General features: G+C 43.9%; 1 protein-coding gene across 14 annotated transcripts in view; it reads left to right on the forward strand.

Annotated features, from left to right (window-relative positions):
* The first annotated feature begins 1,368 nt into the window (after nt 1-1,368).
* The window catches only part of LOC137418692 (liprin-beta-1), a 101,605-nt gene continuing 77,214 nt past the window's right edge, over nt 1,369-25,759 (forward strand). For 3 of the 14 annotated variants that reach the window (XM_078783046.1, XM_078783043.1, XM_078783044.1), the window contains exons 1-3: nt 1,509-1,744; nt 16,062-16,161; nt 19,726-19,946. In XM_078783046.1, coding sequence (XP_078639172.1) covers nt 1,613-1,744; nt 16,062-16,161; nt 19,726-19,946 — 453 coding nt within the window. In that variant the 5' untranslated portion in view covers nt 1,509-1,612. Of the gene's footprint in view, nt 1,459-1,507; nt 1,745-1,802; nt 2,329-11,754; nt 11,905-16,061; nt 16,162-19,725; nt 19,947-25,759 lie in introns of those variants that run through there. The other 11 variants (XM_078783049.1, XM_078783047.1, XM_078783050.1 and 8 more) reach the window with 8 other exon arrangements.

A 25,759-nucleotide genomic window follows, 5' to 3' on the forward strand; every position in this document is an offset into this window, starting at 1 on the left:
AAGTCAAAAGGTCAAAGGTCAACTCAAGGTCAAACTTCTAAAATCATCATTTTTCAGCTGAAAAATCGTCACTTTTCATCCTATTGACCCGAGCTTTGATCAAGATCGTCAATTTTAATTTTGACGAAATGGAGAATTTGCTGTATCAATGGAAACCTGTCTTCAGGACCTGTCTTCTACTTTGACTTTGTCCTGTCTTCGACCGACTCCTCTCTGGCCTAGCTCCCCCAGCTCCATCTGTGCTCTGTCCCCCAAATATTCCTACAGGCCGCACAAGATCTGCCAGCAACCCTCTGATGGTGAAACTACCAAAATCAAGACACTCTGCTCACCTTCACTCTTTCTTTCCTCTTTTCTCCCGCCTCTGGAACAAACTCCCTCACTCTCTTCAATCCCACTCCTCCCTCCGGGTCTTTAAAACAGCTGTTCACCACCATCTCTTATCTTCACCCATCCAAAACCTTGATCTTTTCTACCCCCGTTAATTCAAATCCTGGAAGTTCTAGCAGTGTCCATGTGTTTTATACCTCTCCCACCACCCCCGCCTTCCCAGAGGGGAGAACAGTATCCAGTGCCTCCTCTCCCCAAGCCCTCTCCCTCCCACAGATCTCCCGATGTCCCTGTTCTCTGCTGTTGTACATGTGTGCTTCCCTCTCTCTCCCCATCTTGTCTTCCGCTCCCTTTATTGGATGTTTTGTGTGTCCGTTTTTTTTTTTGTGATTGATGTTAGCTCCTACACGAGCCTCGATTTTGAATATAAAAAAATAAAACAAAACCTTTTGGGGGGGGGGGGGGGAGGAGGAGGGGAGATTTTGCAAGTATCGTGCTCTGCATGACGTCTTCTTGTTTTCCTATTTGTTTGTTCCCTTAATTTTTGAGTCCACCAGTTTCCCCCCTCGTAGTCCTTTCTGGTTTTTTTCACCTAGTTCTTTCTAGATGAACATACATTTTCTATATGGACAAACTGGGACAAATTGGCCTTGCTTTAAATGTTCAGCACTCCTTTGCCAAGATATACACCGGTCTTGATCACACAGGTAAATGCAGGTTGTCGTCACAGGAGAAACACAGAACTTTCGTAATTTGCGATGAAGAGTAAGGAGTGTACGTACACTCGCGTGTGCGTGTTGCGTGTCCTTCCATTATTGTGTTTGAGGACACTTACTTTCCACGAATGGACATTCGGAGAGGTTGTCGACGTTGAAACCCAGTGCTGCCCCAGTATGTGCAGATGACACATTTTGACATAACATTTATAGAATGCTGGCTAAACCTGCACCCGGTGGTGAGGGCGTGGTGTTCGTATAATAAGGATAATGTGATTTGTAATGCTGGGTGGAGCACCAAGCTATGACGATGGTTATTACATCCAACAAGAAGCTCCACCAAGTCAGGAAAGGCATGAAGGCTCATGGGAATTCTGGAGTTTTGGACATGGAAGGGGAACGTTGGTTGCAGGTAGAGTCGTGAGATTGCTGGTATTCGATGTATACTTGAGATGAGGGCGTTTTGCGGTGGCTCAGCGAAAAGAGAGAGGTGTGACCGGTCGAGGTGTGCGTTTGCTGTTTGGCGTGGAGGTGGCCTTGGGTCATGTCACGGCTTGTGTACCAGGATGTCAGGTATGAATGGGAATAGGAACACAAGGAAGACGAGAAAAACAAGAAAGGGCAAAAAAGGCAAGGGAGTATTTCGACTTGACGAGCAGAAAAACATGACAAAAGGAGAATGGATGGATGTGAGACAGGTAAAGGAAAGAGATGTCCTGATTTCATCTCTATTTCAGCCATTTCTGTTGGAAATAATGAATGTGGAGTAGATGTCGCTGTGGTTATTATCGACATAATTGATCTTTGTGATTTTATTTGAAATAACAAATGCGGTGTATGTCCATGTTACGCAATTCAGAAAGGTTTGAGGGATGTTTTCAAATGGAGATTCCTTTTGCCGAGCGAGTTAAACTTTCCATCGCTGGACTATATCAGGTGTTAAAACGTCTGCCCAAGAGTTCACTGGTGTAACGGAGGTTCCACGTGAAGATGACGTCTGCATCGTGTGGGGATCAGAAGTACGATGTGGTGGAACACGTGAGATTCGAAGCAAGGCAACTGTCGTGAGAAATGACGCAATCCTCAAACTTTCAAATGCAGACACGTGATGAAGGGATTTACAGACTCCAGTCACTCGGTGTTTAACTCCATGGTGTGTGAGACCTGTGGGGGAGCTCCTGTTTGAATAACACGAAGGGTAAAGATTATGCAACACACCGGAGAGGGTTAAGTGAAGCAGGATTCAAACCTCTGCCCAATGGATGGATAACACCTGTACCAGGTACACTAAGAATTCCATGCTTTCAAGATGAAAATAAGTGCTTTTACTTTGTGATCTAACCTTATATGATGTTGACTATTTTTGTTGTTATTGAAACATCACAGTTGTTGTTGTTGTTGTTGTTGTTGTTTAGTCATTTTTTACTCCCGATTACATTTTTTACACCAAACACTTTCCTCTTTACTCCCACCTCTGGAACAAACTCCCTCACTCTCTTCAATCCCACTCCTCCTTCCAGGGCTTTTAAACAGCTGTTCACCACCATCTCTTATCTTCCCCCATCCAAAACCTTGATCTTTTCTATCCCCGTTAATTCACCCCTGATACACTTTTTTGTCTGGAAATCCCGATTTTTATTTTTATTTATTTATATTTTTTGTATACTGAATCGAGGCTCGTGAAAGAGCTAAAAAAAACTTTTCTTCTTTTTTCTTTCCTGGAAGTTCTAGCAGTGTCCATGTGTCTTTGTACCTCTCCCACCCTCCCCTTCCCATGCCTTCTCCCCCAAGCCCTCCCCCTCCCACAGATCTCCCGATGTCCCTGTTCTCTGCTGTTGTACCTGGGTGCTTCCCGCTCTCTCCCCATCTTGTACTCCCGCTCACTTTATTGTACGTTTTGTGTGTCCGTTTTTTTTTTTTTAACTGGTACTCAATTTGAGGACCTCGGAAGGATGATGGCAGGCAGAGTCAACCCCCCTGGTGTCGATTCAGTGATTGACCGGGATTACGAACCCAGGATCCTGGGATCCCAAGCCGGCACCCTAACCGCTAGGCTATGCCACCATCAGGCTTAGTGTGTGACAAGGATGATTAGATTACATTTTGGTGAAGACCCGGATCCAAAAACGAGATTTAAAAAAAATTCTCCAAGCGATTCTTCAACATTGAGAGATGGGACCAAAAACGTTAAATAACGTGGTATTTCAAAAGGTTGTGGATTAGTTATGACAAAAGTAGGTGGATGGGTTGGATTGGCGATGACAACAAGCTGATTCGATTTTGGTTCAGGTCCGCATCCAGATCCGGCCTTTCAGTGGATACAAAACATAAACTGTTAAATGAAGATGAAGCAAGGCAACTCGCGAGATCACGGCGAGGTCACGTCTTTTCGAAGCTGTTCCATGCGCTCACGCTTTCGAAGCTAAGTGATATTTCACATTTGTGTTTTTGTCGTATCTTTATCTTTCTTTCGGTGCATGTACCTATTGGGGTGACTTTAATAGGTTTCTCGGTTGGTTTTTCATACCTGTGTACAGAATCGTCGGTTTTTTCGTATCGTATATTCTGAGGCCTAGTGTAGTGCTAGTAGTAGTAGGCTACCGTGTCCTCAGACCTTGGCTTGAGGCTTTTGTCTTTTGTCTCAGCGGTTCTTCGATCACGCTGCAACTACTTTCGGTCTCTGTTTTTCACGGTCTTTTCACCCATACTCCCTTGTTTTAAAATCTCAAAAATTTTTTTTTTGTTTTTCCTTCCCTGTTCTTATCCGCTTGTGCGTTCTTATTTGTTCTTTCGCCCTTTCGTTCTTCGTTATTTGTTCTTTCGTTCTTCGACCACGTTGTTCGAGATCACGTGATCAAGTTGTTAATACATGTTTCATCTGTCCCCTGAAGAACTTTATTATTATGTCATATTCTATAACACTTTTTTCTACTTCTTCTATAAAAGGATGCTTTCGACTTGCTCACCAATTCTATTCATTCAAAAAAAAAAATTCCATCTCTTACAGTGCATCTTTCATTCATTCCCTAAACTCTCCAGAACTCCACCCATCCTTCAGCGTCCTCAAATGTATTTTTGACTCGAATGTCTCAAGAAACTCATTTTGCAAAAAATGTTCGTTTCCCATAAATCGTACACTTTTCAAAATCCAATCACACCCCTCCCCTCCAAATCTTCCCCATCACCCATCTCTGTCAAATCTTCCCCCTTGCCCCTCCCCCCCAAATCTTCCCAAACACCCATCCCTTTCAAATCTCCCCCCCTGCCCCTTCCCTCCTAAACTCCCCCCAAACCCCTCCCCTCCGAGACTCTCCCTCACTCCTCCCCTCCTAGACTCCCCTCTCACCCCTCCTCCTCAAAGCGTCCTCCCCACTTCTTCCCCCTTCCAACTTTCACCTTCATCTTCCTCAACCTTCTGCCTCACTCTTCCCCCTCCTCAAATAACACCTCACTGCGCCTCACCCAAACACCATTAAACCTTTTGTCTGCCCCATTCTTCCCTTTCTCCAAGCTATTCTGTAATCTCTGATACACCTGCAACAGCTCTCCCTACCTCTTCCTCCTCTTCCACATCCTGCCCTACCGCTCCCCCCCCCCCCCCCTGTTCTGTATCCGATGCTCCCCCTTCCTCTTCCTTAACAGTATGGACCTCAAACATCCGGGGCCTTCGCTCAAACTTAACTGATCTCTCCATACAGGTTGCTTCTGACAAACCAGACGTGATCTGCTTAACAGAAACCTTCCTCCTTCATGATGTCTCTGATTCCTTGGTATCTCTCCCAGGTTACTCCCTCCTCCGGTATGATAGACCTGAGCCTCGTCCTGGAGGTGGGGTTGCTATCTTTATAAAAAACTCTCTTCCTCACTCGCCCTGCACTGCCCTCTCTCCACCTCACCCCCAGGAATACCTTTGGCTACGGCTTCCCCTTCGCTCCCACCTTTTGTTCATATTCGTGTTGTACCGTCCACCAAACAGTGATGACACCATCTACATCTCGCTGTCTGATAATATGGACCAACTTCTATCGACCCATCCCAACTCTCTCTTCCTCATATGTGGTGATTTCAACTGTCACCATGCCAGTTGGCTGGGGGTGGGTACCTCTCTCACCAGCCATGGCTCTTCAGCAAAGGACTTCTGTGACTCACTGGGACTGACACAATCTGTCAATTTCCCAACCCGGATCTCAGTCAACGGAGAATCTTCTCTTCTGGACTTGGTTATGACTAACTTCCCTGAAAATGTCTGCTGCTCCTCTTCTGCTCCAATCGGCTCTTCTGATCATGTGCTTGTTAAAGTGGACATCTCTCTGACCATTTTCAGAGAGCCTCCTCAGCGTCGACGAGTCTGGCATTTCACTCAGGCCAACTGGCACGGTCTTCAAGCAGCCATCAATCATCTGGACTGGTCTCCCATCTCTACTGCCTCTGACATCAACTCATCCTGGGAATTCTTCCAAAGTAAATTGCTTTCTCTCATGCACAGATTTATCCCTTCTCGTCTTCAGTTGTCATACCTTTCCTCCAATCCATGGTACACGGAATCTTGTGGTGAGGCTATTGCCCAGAAACAACTTGCTTTCGTCTCCTGGAAAGCAAATCCAACGGAAGGAAATCTCATTTCCTTTCACAAAGCCCGAAACAAGTGTGTGTCCACCCTCAGGAGAGCCAGGAAACAATATCTCTCCGTCCTCAGGACCGAACTCTCTTATCTGTCTCCCTCTTCCAAATCCTGGTGGCGTCTGGTAAAATCTGTTTCTGGTGTTTGTTCCCCCTCCATCCCCTCCCTCACCTTAAACGGCCACACGGCTGACTCCGCATGTGAAAAAGCTGAATGCCTCAACTCTGTGTTTGCCTCTAAATCTTGTGTCCCAAACCCATCCCTCTCTGTACCCACCGTACCCAGTCGTACCCAGCTGCTCCTGGACTCTGTGTCCTTTCCTCCTGACAAGGTGGAAAAGTTTCTGTCAACCCTCGACTCTGATTCTGCAACTGGACCTGACGGCATCAGCCCACGGGTCCTAAAATCATGTTCTTCCGCTCTTTCACTCCCTCTCTCTGTTCTCTTCACCCTCTCTTTTGCTCAAGGTCATCTTCCATCTGCTTGGAAATCTGCCAACATCACCGCTTTGCACAAAAAAGGTGCAAAAACAGATCCCAGCAACTACAGACCAATCAGCCTTCTCCCAATTATCAGCAAAGTCATGGAATCCATCATTGCTTCAGATATGAAATCTTTCCTCTTCTCCAATGGCTTGATCTCTGATCATCAATTTGGTTTCAGACCTGGACACTCCACTCTGGACATGCTGCTTCTGCTTTCTCAACAATGGATGGAGGTCCTCAATGCCAAACAGGAAATTAGAGCAGTCTCCCTTGACATATCACGTGCCTTCGATAAGGTCTGGCACCCCGCTCTGCTCACCAAACTCTCCTCTTTTGGTATCCATGGAAATCTCCACGCATGGCTGGCGGACTTCCTCTCTAGTCGTGGTCAACGTGTGGCCCTGAATGGGTTTCTCTCATCTCCTCTTCCTGTTCAGGCTGGAGTTCCCAAAGGCAGTGTTCTGGGCCCTGTGCTTTTTCTGGTCTTCATTAATGATCTCTCTGACTCTCTTGAAAATCCTCTCTATCTCTTTGCTGATGACTCTACTCTCTGTCGCTCCATTCTTCATCCCTCAGATCGGCAGTCTGCAGCCTCCTCACTCTCTGCAGACCTTGACAAAATCACAGACTGGGCAAACAAGTGGAACATGTCTTTCAATCCTGACAAATCTCACACTCTTACGATGTCTCTCCGAAAAGACCGACTGGACAACCCTCCCATCCACTTTCTGAATAATTCCTCTCCAAGAAGTTCTGTCACTCAAGCTTTTGGGTCTCACTATCTGCCATGATCTTTCCTGGAAAAACCACATTTCAAATCTGGCCTCCAAAGCCAGTCGCCGACTGGGCATCCTCCGTCGTGCGAAGTCCTTCCTTGGCACACCTGAGCTCCTCACCACATACAAGGCTTTCATCCGCAGCTCAATGGAATACTGCTCTCCCCTCTGGGCTGGTGCTCCTGCCTCACACCTAGCTCGCCTTCGCGCTGTTGAAACCAAAGCGTTCAGAATCATTGGAATCTCCCGCGATGAAGCTAACTCCAAGGGCCTCTCACTCACTCACCGCAGGCAGGTTGGTGGTCTTTCCGTCTTCTACCGACTCCTCTCTGGCCTTGCCCCCCCAGCTCTCTCTGGGCTCTGTCCCGCAAATATTCCGACAGGTCGCACAAGATCTGCCTGCAACCCTCTTTTGGTTAAACTGCCAAAATCAAGACTCTCTGCTCACCTTCACTCCTTCATTCCTCTTTTCTCCCACCTCTGGAACAAACTCCCTCACTCTCTTCAATCCCACTCCACCCTCCAAGTCTTTAAAACAGCTGTTCACCACCATCTCTTATCTTCCCCCATCCAAAACTTTGATCCTTTCTACCCCCGCTAATTTCACCCCAATTCCACTTTTTGAAATACCAACTTCTGTCCTGGAAGTCCTTGGTGTCCTTGTGCTTTATACTTCTCCCTCCCCCCCCCCCTTCCCATGCCTTCTCCCCCCCCTTCCCATGCCTCCTCCCCCCGGGCCCTCTCCCTTCCACACATCTCCCTGCTCTCGGATGTTGTGTTTGTGTGCTTCCCCTTTTCTCCCTATCTTGTCTTCCGCTCCCTCTTTTTGTGTATTTTGTTTGTCTGGTCGATTTGTTTGTGAAGTAAATGTTAGCTCTTTCACGAGTCTCGATTCAGTATACAAAAAAAAAAAAAAACAAAAAAAAAAAACTGTTCGACCTGGCGGAGGTATACGCTCTACGAGTGCCGTTGTCGTTCTCATTGTGACGTATAAACGTCATGGACATGGAAGTATACAGATATGAAGTTACTCGTGTTGCATATATGCTGATGTTCATGTACGAAAGTAACCAATCAGAATTTGTCTCGGCTTGGATAAACAACTTGCCTTGGGAAAAATGAGATTAAAATTAGTGAAAGAGTGCATTTCCAAATTATAATCTGATTGGAAAAAGAGGAAATTGGGGATTCGTTAATTAGAGGGAGGAACACCCTTAAAGATACTTTACACTTTTATTGTGAGTCTTTTGGTGGGTCCAGAGAGTTTGTAGAACACATACCAGGCGCAGTGTTCAGGTATATAATTCAATTGAAATAAAATAATGAATGTAAAGATCGTTTAGAAAAATTCCGGAAGTTTACCGCCGTTGATGCAGCGTCTTCTACACCGCCTTATTTAGCATGTCCAAGTACTGCAACACAAGAGGTTTTTGAAATCGGTAACAAGGAGATTTGTGTTCTACAGTGTTCAAGTATATAATTCAATTTAAATTAAATAAAGATTTTAAAGCTTGTAGAAAACAGAAATTTTAGAAGTATACCGCCATTGATGCAGCGTCTTTTACACCACGTTATTTTACACAGTTCTTCATACCTGTTGTTTGTATCCTTTATGGCGTCCTTAAAAACAGTAGCTTTCCTGTATGGAATGATTTTCAATTTTGTTTGACTGCCAGACAAGCAGACAGAGTAAAAAAAAGTACGTTCCTCAATTCTGTGCATGTGCGTTTGGGCCGAATCCAGAGCCAAAGTAATAAACTGCACGTTCGTTTTCCAATTCATGTTCTGATTCGTGTTCAAAATATAACATTCAATCGAAATGAAGTTTTTCCTATTTTGAGGCAGAAAAATCGAAAATGACTCTTTTAGAAAGTGTTTGCAGAGCAACACCCAATGACAAGTACAATCCTTTGACCGGCAGCCTTTGTGACTTGCAGCCTGTAAGCCTTTGTGACTTGCACATGCCACTTGACTTGCAGCAACCATCTCTGCATACAATCATGGGCCTTTGACATGACCTGACACCCCACAAAGTTGCCAAGCTTTCGGCCTTTGGCATACAAGGCTTCCTTAATTGCTGGCATCCAATCAGTGCTTCAGTATCAATGGTATCCTTCCAATTGTACTCCCATTGGTGACTGGAGCGTTCTGAGATGAGGCATCTTGGGCCCATTTTCTTTCCTACACTTACGTGACCTCTCTGATGCCCTATAAAACCTTGTCTTTGTCTTCTTCTGCATTATTTCTGGTCTTTCAGCCTCTGCTCTCTCCTTGCTTTGTCCCCCTCAGGTATTTGCAGGATGCATGTGGTCCACCAGTAACCCCCACCGTGTGAAACTACCTAATTCCAGAATCACTGCTCACCTCCACTCATTTATTCCTCTGTTTTCTTACCTGTGGAAACACCTTCCATACTCTGCAATCTCATTCTTTCCTCCAGATCTTCAAGACCAGGTACACCTGTTCACCACCATCTCAATTAATCCCCCACCCAAAAACACAATCTTTTCTGCACCCATTAAACTATCCTCCACCCCTTCCAAAACTTTGCTTATGTATCCATCTTTACCTGATAACACTCATCGTTACCTGCATCCTTTGTTTGTGTGTCTGTCTGCTTTCCCCATTGGCCCTGCTATTGGCGTTTCCCCTTTCTCCTGCTGTTCCCGTTGCTATGTTGTGTCCTGATCTGTTCTGTGTCCTAGCTCTTCCACGAGCCCAGACCATGTATAAGGAAAATACCTGGGGTAGATCATATGGTGATCCAAACCATGCAACTTGGCATTCAATCCATCCAAGTCTCATGTTCTTGCAAAGCCTCACCTCATCTCCCTGGAATATTAACCGAGTGAACCCACCTATTTACTTTCTTGGTCAGCAACTGGATGAAGTTCAGTCCCTCAAACATCGGAGTCTCCCCATCAGCCATGGCATCTGGTAGTCAGACCATATCAAATCTGGCCTCCAAAGCTAGCTACAGAATGGGTATCCCCCACCATATTATATCTTTCCTCCAAACATTTGATCTTTCATTGCCAACAAGACCTTTCTCTGTCGTTCAATGAAATACTACTACCCCCTACAGGCTGGTGTCCCTGTTCGTACCTCGTCGACATGCTTGGAACCCAAAGCTCTCAATATCATTGGCGCGTCTCCCAAAGAGGCAGTAGCGCAGGCCCTATTGCTCTCCGATAGCAGAAATTGGTGGCCTGTCTTTTTTTCCACCTCCTCTCTTCTAGGCTTGGTCCTCCTGCTCTTTCATCTGTCAGCCTCTTTCCAACTCCTACAGAATGCATTTGTTCTTCTAGGAAATTCCTCCATGTTAATTTTCCATCATTCAGGATTACTGTTCACCTCCACTGTTTTGTTCCAGAATCAGAATTTTCCCCCTTGAGTCTGTGCCATCCCACTCGTCCCTCCATGACTGCAAGAAGGTACAGCCTAGTGCTACCTAAAAATAGTCTTCCATCCATATCCATGATATTTCCTGTCTCTTTAACTCTCCCCATACACACCTCTCTTACTTGCAGCTCACACCAGTTGTTTCCTCAGCACTCCACTGTCAATATGTTACCCTTTTATTCTGTCACCTTATTCTTCCATGAGAATAGATCTTGTGTACATAACAACAACACATTTGACCAGGAATGAGATGACTTGTTGGGACAATGTAAAATAGACCAGTAAGCTTGTGTGGTATCTTTACGACACACTACAGACACGTCGAGAGCACTAGTGTCGGCTCAGAAGAGAGTTCCACTCACACCTGTTTAGTACAATCAGCACTGTTCAACGTGTACACGAGATGGTGCTGTTGCACTCCATTACACTCCTCCACTCTTCATGAAGAGTAACTTGACAAGTGCAAATTGTACATGACATGTGCACACCATGTGAATATCTACAAGTAAACACATCATATTAGCTTCAGACAGTCTTAGGCTTCATTCCAAATTACTTTTGATTGTTCTTACAAGTTTATCTAACATATAAAGCTCTTTTAACCAATGACTCACTGGCTGACTCACCGACTGATATTAATGGTTGGTTGGTATCCAGGTATCGTAGAAAGCTGAAATTTGGCATGCCAACGGACATCGAAGCTGATACACAGAACAGTCAGAAGAAAATCACAGAACCATCAGAAAGCGTCCGTAAATGAAAATTTACATTAAAAAACGTAAATGCATATGTAAAAAAACCCCCTTCAATCGATATGTAGCATTTGAAAATTTTAATTTGTATAACTGTAAATTGTGAAATAAACATGACAATAGTGTCCGTAAATGAAAAAAAGAAAAAGCGTCAGTAAATGAAAATGTACACAAAAAACCCATAAACGTGTCCGTAAAAAAGAAAAATCTCAATCGATATCTCGCATTTGAAAATTGTAAATTCTATAACTGTAAATTGTGAAATAAACATGACAATAATGTCCGTAAATGAAAAAAAGAAAAAGCGTCAGTAAATGAAAATGTACACAAAAAAACCCATAAACGTGTCTGTAAAAAAGAATAATCTCAATCGATATCTAGCATTTGAAAATTGTAATTTCTATAACTTATAACTGTGAAATAAAAACCTCTGAAAATTAATGTAAAAACTGTAAATGTGTCCGTAAAAAAAAAAAAAAAAAAAAATCAAAATTGATATGTAGCAGCAGGTCGGTGATGCTTGCCTATAATCATAAAGCTTCTATTTATTATGTACGTACGTACGAAGCACGGTTTGTTATTCGTTACAATGTGTCAGCATACCCCACTAGTATATATTAAGCTTAACCTTGAGCACCTGATGGAGGTGTAGTCAACCTTTTCTGAGCATGCGAATAATCTCATTTCTTCCCAAGGTGACCTTGACCTGCACACGCATTTGCAACACCTTCAGTCTGTACATTTGTCTCACTCAGGGTGTTGATTGAATTTTGACTTCCTTTTGGACTCACGTCTGGTACAACCATCTCTGTATGGATTCAGGTACACTACTTGTAGCCATACTTTGTGATTCTTCAGAATGAACTGATTCTCCCCAACTGTCATCACCTTGGAAATTGGTAGGCAAGATATGGTCAATGTGAACAAAGCTAATCTTGTCACTACTGTTACGGGGTCCCCCCCTCCCCCTTACCCCTGGTCTCGGTGGACCTCCGAACCCCGAGAGGGTCCCCGGCAGAAAGATGTGCTATCCCTGGTTGAAATCCAGCAGATAACGTCCCTCAGTGGAACCAGCAACAATACTCATAACACCAACCATTAAGGCCGAGTCCGTAACACTTCCCCCCTTCAGGAAAGAACGTTTGACCACAGCGAAAACTTTCTTTGCAGGCCAACTTGTCAACAAACCACCCATTGCCTCCTGATAGCACTTTTTCCCGGGAGGCCGAGCTGAGTATTCCCTCCATGGACGCCTTTAGGAACGTGAAGTTCACGGTTAGTCCGTGCAGGAACGTTTACTACATGGACGCCTTTAGGAACGTGGCGTTCACGGTTAATCCGTGTAGGAAAGAGTTCACTACCTGGATGCCTTTAGGAACGTGGCGTTCATGGTTAATCCATGTAGGAATTTTGGCTCGGCTGCTCCGCAGCATTCAGTGCTTCAGCTCTTTCTAACCTCCTTAAGATTCACGGTTGGACCACCTGTCACTGTAGTGACGTGAATAACGGTCTCCTTCTCGGCCGCTACCCTGATAGTCGTCCTTTCGGGAGCTCCCGTAACTCTGGGAGCCTCCATAGCAATATCGGCTGCAGCCACCACCAACACTACCGCCAAGTTGTCCTCTTCTGTAGCCCCCTCGACGCCGACGAAATGCCTTCCCTACTGTTATGGTCCGACCCTCCAACTCCTGGTTATTCAGATCCTTGTCTGCATTTCTGGCGTCCCTTGAGTTTTCAAATGTGACAAAGCCAAACCCTCTTGACTTTTGGCTCTCCCTGTCGTTTATCAGCAGCACTTCCAAAAGCGGTCCATATTTGTTTAAGGTAGACTCCAGAACCTCTTCCTTTGTTTTGAAGTTCAGTCCACCTACAAAAAGCTTGCCAACTTTGCCTCCATCCCTGACTGGTGTGGTGTTATTTCCCATATCGGACTTTTTCACAACCATCAGGTTACTAGAAACTTGACCCCCGGCCAAATCATTCCCAACCACAACCGATACTCCCTCTACAGGAAGAGTGGCTTGCAACCCCATGGTGACCAGTCCTGACACCAAATCAGACTCTAGATTGATGACATGAAGGGGAGCGCTAACACAGCCACCGATCCCCTGTAACCGAACACTATCCCCAGTTGCTGTACTCTCCGACAATGGCAAAACGCCTTCAAGCATTAAGGATTGATGTACTCCTGTGTCCCTCAATACCCTAACAGGTCTTGGGTTAGTCGAGTCTCCCTCCAGTGAGACCAACCCCTCATAAATAAATGGTTGGTAACTCTTCTGCGGGCGATTCCTCACGTTTGCCATCGCATTCGGAGTTGTACTAGTCGGACTCCGCTCCTGATTTTCCTTTCCCAAAGCATGACAGTGGGACATCAAGTGTCCTGGTTTATGGCAAAAAGCGCAAGTAGGCCCGGAGGAGAACCTCGTGGTCTGCCTCGAGGTCCACGGAGGATACGTCTGCCTTGAAACCGTTGACTTCTGACCTCTAGAAGTCGTGATATCAGAGTGGTCCTCCTCTCGAGGCCGCCCCCATGAATTTTCGTTCTCCGCCCCTGCCGTACCATAGCTCCCCTGGCTAAGTCTAGGCGAGAAGTTAGGGTGGTGGAACCCCATCCTGTGGGTTAAGGCATAGTCATCTGCCATGGTCGCTGCCTCATACAACTTTGGTACTTTCCTTTCCTCCAGGTGTATTTTAACGTCCTCGTGGACACACTGTTGGAACTCCTCCACCAGGATCAATTGTCGCAATAGTTCGAAGTCTTTCCCAACTTCTTTTGAATCGCACCACCTATCAAACATGGTTTCTTTCAATCTGGCAAACTCCACGTGGGTCTCACTCTCCCTCCTCCTGGCATTCCGGAATTTCTGCCGGTAAGCTTCCGGGTCCAATTCATAGGCTTTGAGAATGTGTTTCTTCAATACCTCATAATCTGCACACTGGTCAATCTGTAAAGCCGAATAAATCTCTTGAGCTTTACCCACCAGAACACTTTGCACTAGTATGGACCAGTACTCCTCAGGCCACTTTAACTGTCGAGCCACTTTCTCAAAGTGTGGAAAAAACTTGGCTACCTCCTTCTCATTGAAGGGTGGGACCAGCCTCACATGTCTGCCAACATCCCAGGTGTTCTGACTAGGTGTCGAACCAGCAGGGATGGTACTTCTCCCCGTTCTCTTATTAACTCCAGCTCCTTGACTTTAATTTCCTGCTGACGCGCCAATTCACGGTCCTTTAACTCCGTCGAGGTCTCTTTCTACTCTCCTTTCCTCTCTTTCCACTCTCCTTTCCTCTGTTTTTTTTGTCTTCTAACCTTTCCTGGAGTTCTCGTTCCTGTGCTTTTTCCCTTTCCTGGCTCCGTAATTGCATCTCCAGTTTCCTGAGCTCCACATTTTCTTGTTCTTCTGGTAACCAATCCCAGGCTACCTCTTCCCATGCTTTTAATCCCACCATAGATTGTATCACCACTGTCTGCAACTCTGCCTTCTTCATATTAGTTCAGACCTCCAAGCTAAAATGTTTGGCCAATTTCCAGAGGTCCGATTTTACTAACACTCTGAACTGTGCTTCACTCGGGGTCACCGTAAACTTCTCTGCGTCAAACGCCATAGTGACTACTGGTAACACCTGTTAACCTTCACACAAGAAATTTCTAACAAACAAAAACAAAAGTATTTTTTTTGTTGTTGTTGTTGTTGTTGTTGTTGTTGTTGTTGTTGTTGTTTGTTTTTGGAAAAAACATGGGAATGTTGGAAAAAGTTCCAAACTTGGGAATGCTTTCCCGGACTAAATTTAGGATTTTTTTTTAGCTCCCGGACGCAGACCCAATTGCGAGTCCACGAATATCAATTGGACGAGCCCCCAATTTCTGTTACAGGGTCCCCCCCCCCCCCCTTACCCCTGGTCTCGGTGGACCTCCGAACCCCGAGAGGGTCCCCGGCAGAAAGATGTGCTATCCCTGGTTGAAACCCAGCAGATAACGTCCCTCAGTGGAACCAGCAACAATACTCATAACACCAACCATTAAGGCCGAGTCCGTAACACTAACCAAGATCTTGACTCGTGGGGTTTTGCATTGGAAATACCTAAAAATATTTGGAGTGACGATCCATCGACCAGCTGTCTCCCTGCCGCAGGCTTGTTCGAGAGAACTGTCTGAAATTTTATGTAAATTTTTTTGTAAACTTTAAATTTATGTAATTTTTAAAAATTTTCTGTAAACGGGGCTATACAACAACAACCCTTGTCTATTGACGACCCATGATTTCTAATGGAATAACGAGATCAACTCTTCCTCTGCCACGTGTCTTGGCCCATCATTGACTACATAGTCTTCAAAAACTTATGGATGGATTCAAACGAAGCTTGGTGGACAGGTTGGGTGTGTGACAAGGAAAAATGGATTCGATTTTGGTGAAGATCTGGATCTGGATCCGGATACGATAATTATTTAATTACTTAATGCAGCATTGGAGTATCGGGAGGAACGAAGAAAGACAAAGATGGAGTCATCAGGAGGAAGCCGGATAAGATTCGGGTTTCAACCGCAACTGTTCTACCTTCAAACCCTTCTACCAAACTTCTACCAAAGTGATGACAAAACTTGGTGAATGAGTTGGTTCGGTGACAAGAACAAGGCGATTCGATTTTGGTTCAGGTCCGAATCCAGATCCGGCCTATCAGTGGGATGCTGTTGTTGTTGTTGTTGTTTTACTTTTAATCGTTCAGGTGTTCACCTTCACGCTCCACTCACCTTACGTTGTCATTTTAGTCTATCATTTGTGCCAAATCCAATTCACATGTTTAATGCTATTGCGAAAGGTGTGATGCACCCTTTTTGAATTGCCAGCGGATGAAGAATTCCACGTTTCACGTTGACATTTAAAAATAATGAATGAATGAATGAATGAATGAATGAATGATACATAATTTTATGGACCTCGTTCTCAATATATCTCATTGTCGTGGTACCTTTTCAGGAAGATGGTGCAGCAGGTGAGGTGAGCACTCTTCGGACCATCGGTGAGTCTGGCATGACCCACATGAAGGGTGACAAGATGGACACCATGGTCGCTCATGGTATGGAAGGGTTGAATGAGATTATTAATCCGGGTTCAGTAAACGTTTTAAAATTGACAGTTAGAATAAATGGTTTATTTACAAAATAACATCACGTGATGGTGTTACAATTGGCTTGAAATGTGTTTATTTGCTTCTTTTTTTTTTTTTAGCTCTCTCTGTATGAATGTTATAAAATACATTGTCGTGATTCGAAACTGATGCGATCTGATATTATTTATATAAATTTTCCAAAATTGCAGCAGGTATAAACAGAATGAAAAACAGTGTGTGTACGTGTACACGTTTTGCAAATTTGAAAGACAATATTCTAAACTAGTATAAAACCCGTCAAAAATGACGGGTTGGAACGGTTTTTGACGGTATACAGCCTCGTGAGACGTGCCAAAAGTGCCAAAGTCTGAAGTCTGGGCCTAGTGGCAGGTGTGTTTATATCATTTTTATTTGTTAGAAATCCTGCAGACGTAAATGAACACTCGTTTTACTCTGCACGCATTGCACATCACGTGCAGCAAATTTCACCTCCCTGTGCCTTGTATTTATTGTGATAAAAAAATACCGCTTCTGTACACCGACCTAGAGGCTCGGTTTGCAAGCCACCGTCTACAATTCCAATGTAAGAGGTATAATTACTCTTCTTTTGGGTCTTCGGAGTCCTTTGGGTCTTATGTTCTTGGGGTCTTTTGTGTCCTCTGGGTCATTTGGGAGCTTGGGGTCTTCAGTGTCTTCAGCGTCTTTTGTGGCTTTTGAGTCTTTTGGGTCTTCTGTTCATCAGTGTCTTTTGGGTCATTTGAGTCTTTTGGGTCCTCTCGGTCTTTTGAGTCATTCAAGTATTTTGGGTCCTTGATCTGGATCTTTGGGGGTATTTAAGGGTCTTCTGGGTATTTTGTGTCTTAGGGGTAATTTGGGATCCACTGGGTCCTCAGGGTCTTTAAGGGGCTCTGTGGTCTTTTCGGTATTTTGGATTGTTTGAGGTCTTTGGGGTCTTTCGCGTCTTTAAGGGTCGACGGGGTATTTTGGGTCTTCGATGTCTTTTCGGGCTTCTGGGACTTTTCAGTCTTCAGGTTTTTTTGAGGTCTTCATGGTCTTTAAGGGTCTTTTGGATATTTTGGGTCTTGGGGTCTTTTGGGGTTTCAATCCTTTCAGTAATGATCCTTCCGATCCTTTTCGATCCTTTCAGTAACATGGATCTTTTGGGTGTTCGGACTCTTTGGTCTTCAGGATCTTTTCGATCTTTTCGGTCTTCGGGGTATTTAAAAGTGCTTGGGGTATTTTGGGTCTTTGGAGTATTTTGGGTCTTCGTGGTCGTTTGGGTCTTTAACAGTCTTCAGAGTCTTTTGGGTATTCAGGGTCTTTGTGGTCTTTTGGGTCTTTAAGGGTCTTGGGGTCTTTTCGGTATTTGGGGTCTTTATGGGTCTTTGGGGAATTTTGGGTCTTCAGGGTATTTTGGGTTTTTGTGGTCTTTTGGATCTATAAGGGTCTTGGTGTCTTTGGGGTATTTTGGGTTTTCAGGGACTTGTCGGTCTTTTAAGTCCTCTGGGTCATTTGGGAGCTTGGGGTCTTCAGTGTCTTCAGCGTCTTTTGTGGCTTTTGAGTCTTTTGGGTCTTCTGTTCATCAGTGTCTTTTGGGTCATTTGAGTCTTTTGGGTCCTCTCGGTCTTTTGAGTCATTCAAGTATTTTGGGTCCTTGATCTGGATCTTTGGGGGTATTTAAGGGTCTTCTGGGTATTTTGTGTCTTAGGGGTAATTTGGGATCCACTGGGTCCTCAGGGTCTTTAAGGGCTCTGTGGTCTTTTCGGTATTTTGGATTGTTTGAGGTCTTTGGGGTCTTTCGCGTCTTTAAGGGTCGACGGGGTATTTTGCGTCTTCGATGTCTTTTCGGGATTCTGGGACTTTTCAGTCTTCAGGTTTTTTTGAGGTCTTCATGGTCTTTAAGGGTCTTTTGGATATTTTGGGTCTTGGGGTCTTTTGGGGTTTCGATCCTTTCAGTAATGATCCTTCCGATCCTTTTCGATCCTTTCAGTAACATGGATCTTTTGGGTGTTCGGACTCTTTGGTCTTCAGGATCTTTTCGATCTTTTTGGTCTTCGGGGTATTTAAAGGTGCTTGGGGTATTTTGGGTCTTCGTGGTCGTTTGGGTCTTTAACAGTCTTCAGGGTATTTTTGGGTCTTTGGGGTATTTAAGGGTCTTTCGTGTATTTTCGGCCTTCGGAGTGTTTATGGGTTTTCGGGGTCTTTAAGGGTCTTTAGAGTCTTCGTGGTCTTCACGGATCTTGGGGCCTTTTGGGTCTTTGGAGTATTTTGGGTCTTTAACAGTCTTCAGTGTCTTCTGGGTCTTCAGGGTATTGTGGGTGTTTGGGGCCCATTTGGGTCTTCTGGGTCCTTGGGGTATTTTGGGTTCTCTGGGTCATTTGGGTCCTTGGGATTGTTTGGGTCTTTTGGATCCTCGGGGTATTTTGGGTCTTTGGGTTCCATTGGGTCTTCAGGGTTTTTTCAGTCTTTTGGGTCTTTGGGGTATTTTGGGTCTTCATAGTCCTGGGTTCTTGGGGTCTTCATGGTCTTTTGTGTCTTTAACAGTCTACAGGGTATTTTGGGTATTTGTGGTCCATTGGGTCTTCTGGGTCCTTGGGCTCTTTTGGGTCCTCAGAGTCTTTTAGGTATTTTAAGCGGTTGACACAGTCGTGTTCAATGATTTCCCCTTAAACCCCCCCGCTCAAATCCCTCCTAAAACACTACTCAAAGCTTTTAAAACCTTGCCTTATGAAGGAGGGACAGACACACACACACACACACACACACACACACACACACACACACACACACACACACACACACACACACACACACACACACACACACACACACATTGTGTTTTATATGGTAGACAAGACTTGCAATTTTAAAATATAGAGATTTAGCACAAACCAGGTTGTTTCACATTTCTGAACCGACAATCTTATTACTTCTCCTGCAGTTCTTCGTTCGGCACAAGGCTGCGGAGCAGCATCATTGGCTGAGGGCACCACTCAGATCGAGTGCCCTCTGCTGACCAGGGCAGGAATTAGTAATTTGGCCAAGATGCCGGCGATAGCTCGCCTACTCTTCGTGAAGGACACCGTGGGATATTTAACATGCAGAAACTAATACCGGCAGATGGGACACCCGTTTAACGTCCATCCGAGGGACCCACACATTGATGGATCACCTTGGCCTGTGATACACCGGGTTGACAGTTTATAGCTGGGTTCGGGTTTCGAACCCAGAAAAACCCAGGCTAGACCACTGAGTGTGCGTACCCCGAGGCCATCTTGTCAGCCCTCTCCTGCAGTGAGGTTGGTGTTATAACAATCCTCAGGGAGAGAGCAACAACTCCCTTGTATCGGGGACATCCAAGTGGTCATAATCTGTGGGTCTTTTAGCCAAATTTCAAATTTCCTTTCAAGACCGAGTGCTTAAAGACACAAATGGATCAACATGATCCTCCTCTACTTCTTACAGATGCATTCATTGTTTAATATACAGTATGTCCATTGTAATAATTCTCATTGTTTTGTTATAATGCAGACGCACAAGACACGCAAGTGCAGATGTATGGAAGAGCTGCAGAAGGCAACGAGTGTCGGCACGACGAGAAGGATGCAGCGGAGCTGCAAGTGCTGCGCTTGGCCGAGGAGTTGCGGGCGGCGCTGGAGTTCCTCGGCAACAAGGATCAGCTGGAGGAGTTGAGAGGTCAAGTCCCGGAGTCCACGGCCATGGTGTTGCTGCACTGGTTGCAACAGCGAATGGTACGTTTTGCGGAGGGGCGAGGCAGGAGTTTCTTTTTTTAAGACCAAAGTTGTTTTCCATATTATACGGTATAACATATCCGGGCAAACATGTACAGACAAATACCAAAACATATAGCAAGTGGTTCATCAAATAAGTTCTTGAAGAAGCTTTTGATGTTTCTTACTGGAATAAATCTTCCAAAAGCAAAGCACCGCTCTGCCAGTCTGCAAACTGCACGATGACATGTGCTGCACCTGAACATGGGTGCGGGTGCTTTCCAAAACCCTCTTTTTTTACATCTTTGGAGCATCCTCCAACTAGTAATAAAACAAGTTTGAAAAGGTTCCTTACATTAGGCAGTTGCTGCTCCCCCAGGTACAGGTACAGCCAACCTAATGAAATTACTTGTAGTATTCAAAACCGAGGCTCATGGAAGGGTGAGGTGGTAGAGGGCAACAAGGTACTCAGGGGGCACTGCAGCTCGAGGTGGATGCAACACACAACGGAACGAGGAGGGGGGGGGGGGGTGGGTGGGTGTAATAGTAACCTACAAGTAAGAGGGTGACTTAGGTAGCGTTAATACTGTTAGTGGGTAGAGATGGACCATGATGTTGGATGGTGGTGCACTACCTGCTGGAAGCCTTGGGGAGAAAATTGAACAGCCTTTGGAAGGGAGTTCCACTGATGGGGGGGGGGGGGGGGGGTGGGGGGGGGGAAGGAACAAAGGAACAAAGGAGAGGTGGAAAGTCAGTCTGTATTTTAGTAACTTAACCAGGTTACTGGAAGAATGTACATCCTAGAGGAGCTGTGAATGGTTGGGGTGGAAGATGGGGAGGGGGGGGGGGGGGAGGAGGGGAAGAGCAGAATGAGCTAGACTGGGGGGGACGGGGGGGAGGAGGGGAAGAGCAGAATGAGCTAGACTGGGGGGGTGGGGGTGGGGAGACAGTGACTCATAGTTATGGTTACGAAAGGTACCCCACTGTCATGTGACGAGATCGATAGCTCTGATTGGTGTACGAGCAGATGAACAAGGAGTTTTGTTAGAATGTAAGGGAGAAGGGAAGACAGATTAATAAGGAGTTTTGTTAGAATGTAAGGGAGAAGGGAAGACAGATTAATAAGGAGTTTTGTTAGAATGTAAGGGAGAAGAGAAGACAGATTAATAAGGAGTTTTGTTAGAATGTAAGGGAGAAGAGAAGACAGATTAATAACGAGTTTTGTTAGAATGTAAGGGAGAAGGGAAGACAGATTAATAAGGAGTTTTGTTAGAATGTAAGGGAGAAGGGAAGACAGATTAATAAGGAGTTTTGTTAGAATGTAAGGGAGAAGGGAAGACAGATTAATAAGGAGTTTTGTTAGAATGTAAGGGAGAAGGGAAGACAGATTAATAAGGAGTTTTGTTAGAATGTAAGGGAGAAGGGAAGACAGATTAATAAGGAGTTTTGTTAGAATGTAAGGGAGAAGGGAAGACAGATTAACAAGGAGTTTTGTTAGAATGTAAGGGCGAAGGGACGACAGATTAATAAGGAGTTTTGTTGGAATGTAAGGGAGAAGGGAAGACAGATTAATAAGGAGTTTTGTTGGAATGTAAGGGAGAAGGGAAGACCGATTAATAAGGAGTTTTGTTGGAATGTAAAGGAGAAGGGAAGACAGATGAATAAGGAGTTTTGTTGGAATGTAAGGGAGAAGGGACGACAGATTAACAAGGAGTTTTGTTAGAATGTAAGGGAGAAGGGACGACAGATTAATAAGGAGTTTTGTTAGAATGTAAGGGAGAAGGGACGACAGATTAATAAGGAGTTTTGTTAGAATGTAAGGGAGAAGGGACGACAGATTAACAAGGAGTTTTGTTAGAATGTAAGGGAGAAGGGACGACAGATTAATAAGGAGTTTTGTTAGAATGTAAGGGAGAAGGGACGACAGATTAATAAGGAGTTTTGTTTGAATGTAAGGGTGAAGGGACGACAGATGAATAAGGAGTTTTGTTGGAATGTAAGGGAGAAGGGACGACAGATTAACAAGGAGTTTTGTTAGAATGTAAGGGTGAAGGGACGACAGATGAATAAGGAGTTTTGTTGGAATGTAAGGGAGAAGGGAAGACAGATTAATAAGGAGTTTTGTTAGAATGTAAGGGAGAAGGGACGACAGATTAATAAGGAGTTTTGTTAGAATGTAAGGGAGAAGGGACGACAGATTAATAAGGAGTTTTGTTAGAATGTAAGGGAGAAGGGACGACAGATTAATAAGGAGTTTTGTTTGAATGTAAGGGAGAAGGGACGACAGATTAATAAGGAGTTTTGTTAGAATGTAAGGGAGAAGGGACGACAGATTAATAAGGAGTTTTGTTAGAATGTAAGGGAGAAGGGACGACAGATTAATAAGGAGTTTTGTTAGAATGTAAGGGAGAAGGGAAGACAGATTAACAAGGAGTTTTGTTAGAATGTAAGGGAGAAGGGAAGACAGATTAATAAGGAGTTTTGTTAGAATGTAAGGGAGAAGGGAAGACAGATTAACAAGGAGTTTTGTTAGAGTGTAAGGGAGAAGGGAAGACCGATTAATAAGGAGTTGTGTTAGAATGTAAGGGCGAAGGAAAGACAGATTAATAAGGAGTTTTGTTGGAATGTAAGGGAGAAGGGAAGACAGATTAATAAGGAGGTTTGTTAGAATGTAAGGGAGAAGGGAAGACAGATTAACAAGGAGTTTTGTTAGAATGTAAGGGAGAAGGGAAGACAGATTAATAAGGAGTTTTGTTAGAATGTAAGGGAGAAGGGAAGACAGATTAACAAGGAGTTTTGTTAGAGTGTAAGGGAGAAGGGAAGACCGATTAATAAGGAGTTGTGTTAGAATGTAAGGGCGAAGGGAAGACAGATTAATAAGGAGTTTTGTTGGAATGTAAGGGAGAAGGGAAGACAGATTAATAAGGAGGTTTGTTAGAATGTAAGGGAGAAGGGAAGACAGATTAACAAGGAGTTTTGTTAGAGTGTAAGGGAGAAGGGAAGACCGATTAATAAGGAGTTTTGTTAGAATGTAAGGGCGAAGGAAAGACAGATTAATAAGGAGTTTTGTTAGAATGTAAGGGAGAAGGGAAGACAGATTAATAAGGAGTTTTGTTAGAGTGTAAGGGAGAAGGGAAGACCGATTAATAAGGAGTTTTGTTAGAATGTAAGGGCGAAGGAAAGACAGATTAATAAGGAGTTTTGTAAGAGTGTAAGGGAGAAGGGAAGACCGATTAATAAGGAGTTTTGTTAGAATGTAAGGGCGAAGGGACGACAGATTAATAAGGAGTTTTGTTGGAATGTAAGGGAGAAGGGAAGACAGACGAATAAGGAGTTTTGTTGGAATGTAAGGGAGAAGGGAAGACAGATTAATAAGGAGTTTTGTTAGAATGTAAGGGAGAAGGGAAGACAGATTAATAAGGAGTTTTGTTAGAATGTAAGGGAGAAGGGAAGACAGATTAATAAGGAGTTTTGTTGGAATGTAAGGGAGAAGGGAAGACAGATTAATAAGGAGTTTTGTTAGAATGTAAGGGAGAAGGGAAGACAGATTAATAAGGAGTTTTGTTAGAATGTAAGGGAGAAGGGAAGACAGATTAATAAGGAGTTTTGTTAGAATGTAAGGGAGAAGGGAAGACAGATTAATAAGGAGTTTTGTTGGAATGTAAGGGAGAAGGGAAGACAGATTAATAAGGAGGTTTGTTAGAATGTAAGGGAGAAGGGAAGACAGATTAACAAGGAGTTTTGTTAGAGTGTAAGGGAGAAGGGAAGACCGATTAATAAGGAGTTTTGTTAGAATGTAAGGGCGAAGGAAAGACAGATTAATAAGGAGTTTTGTTAGAATGTAAGGGAGAAGGGAAGACAGATTAATAAGGAGTTTTGTTAGAGTGTAAGGGAGAATGGAAGACCGATTAATAAGGAGTTTTGTTAGAATGTAAGGGCGAAGGAAAGACCGATTAATAAGGAGTTTTGTTAGAGTGTAAGGGAGAAGGGAAGACCGATTAATAAGGAGTTTTGTTAGAATGTAAGGGCGAAGGAAAGACAGATTAATAATGAGTTTTGTTAGAATGTAAGGGAGAAGGGAAGACAGATTAACAAGGAGTTTTGTTAGAATGTAAGGGCGAAGGGACGACAGATTAATAAGGAGTTTTGTTGGAATGTAAGGGAGAAGGGAAGACAGATGAATAAGGAGTTTTTTTGGAATGTAAGGGAGAAGGGAAGACCGATTAATAAGGAGTTTTGTTAGAATGTAAGGGGGAAGGGACGACAGATTAATAAGGAGTTTTGTTGGAATGTAAGGGAGAAGGGAAGACAGACGAATAAGGAGTTTTGTTGGAATGTAAGGGAGAAGGGAAGACAGATTAATAAGGAGTTTTGTTAGAATGTAAGGGAGAAGGGAAGACAGATTAATAAGGAGTTTTGTTAGAATGTAAGGGAGAAGGGAAGACAGATTAATAAGGAGTTTTGTTAGAATGTAAGGGAGAAGGGAAGACAGATTAATAAGGAGTTTTGTTAGAATGTAAGGGAGAAGGGAAGACAGATTAATAAGGAGTTTTGTTGGAATGTAAGGGAGAAGGGAAGACAGATTAATAAGGAGGTTTGTTAGAATGTAAGGGAGAAGGGAAGACAGATTAACAAGGAGTTTTGTTAGAGTGTAAGGGAGAAGGGAAGACCGATTAATAAGGAGTTTTGTTAGAATGTAAGGGCGAAGGAAAGACAGATTAATAAGGAGTTTTGTTAGAATGTAAGGGAGAAGGGAAGACAGATTAATAAGGAGTTTTGTTAGAGTGTAAGGGAGAATGGAAGACCGATTAATAAGGAGTTTTGTTAGAATGTAAGGGCGAAGGAAAGACCGATTAATAAGGAGTTTTGTTAGAGTGTAAGGGAGAAGGGAAGACCGATTAATAAGGAGTTTTGTTAGAATGTAAGGGCGAAGGAAAGACAGATTAATAATGAGTTTTGTTAGAATGTAAGGGAGAAGGGAAGACAGATTAACAAGGAGTTTTGTTAGAATGTAAGGGCGAAGGGACGACAGATTAATAAGGAGTTTTGTTGGAATGTAAGGGAGAAGGGAAGACAGACGAATAAGGAGTTTTGTTGGAATGTAAGGGAGAAGGGAAGACAGATGAATAAGGAGTTTTTTTGGAATGTAAGGGAGAAGGGAAGACCGATTAATAAGGAGTTTTGTTAGAATGTAAGGGGGAAGGGACGACAGATTAATAAGGAGTTTTGTTGGAATGTAAGGGAGAAGGGAAGACAGATTAATAAGGAGTTTTGTTAGAATGTAAGGGAGAAGGGACGACAGATTAATAAGGAGTTTTGTTGGAATGTAAGGGAGAAGGGACGACAGATTAATAAGGAGTTTTGTTGGAATGTAAGGGAGAAGGGAAGACAGACGAATAAGGAGTTTTGTTGGAATGTAAGGGAGAAGGGAAGACAGATTAATAAGGAGTTTTGTTAGAATGTAAGGGAGAAGGGAAGACAGATTAATAAGGAGTTTTGTTAGAATGTAAGGGAGAAGGGAAGACAGATTAATAAGGAGTTTTGTTAGAGTGTAAGGGAGAAGGGAAGACAGATTAATAAGGAGTTTTGTTAGAATGTAAGGGAGAAGGGAAGACAGATTAATAAGGAGTTTTGTTGGAATGTAAGGGAGAAGGGAAGACAGATTAATAAGGAGTTTTGTTAGAATGTAAGGGAGAAGGGAAGACAGATTAATAAGGAGTTTTGTTAGAATGTAAGGGAGAAGGGAAGACAGAGAGAGAAGCCACATAAACAAGAAGATTTGAACAGACTCGGTGGTGTAACTTAGTTTGAGCGCTCCCCCTGTCTGGGAGGTC

This window comes from Myxine glutinosa, chromosome 8 (assembly GCF_964187855.1).
Source record: "Myxine glutinosa chromosome 8, kmMyxGlut1.1, whole genome shotgun sequence".
In the NCBI taxonomy this organism is placed as follows: Eukaryota; Metazoa; Chordata; class Myxini; order Myxiniformes; family Myxinidae; genus Myxine; species Myxine glutinosa.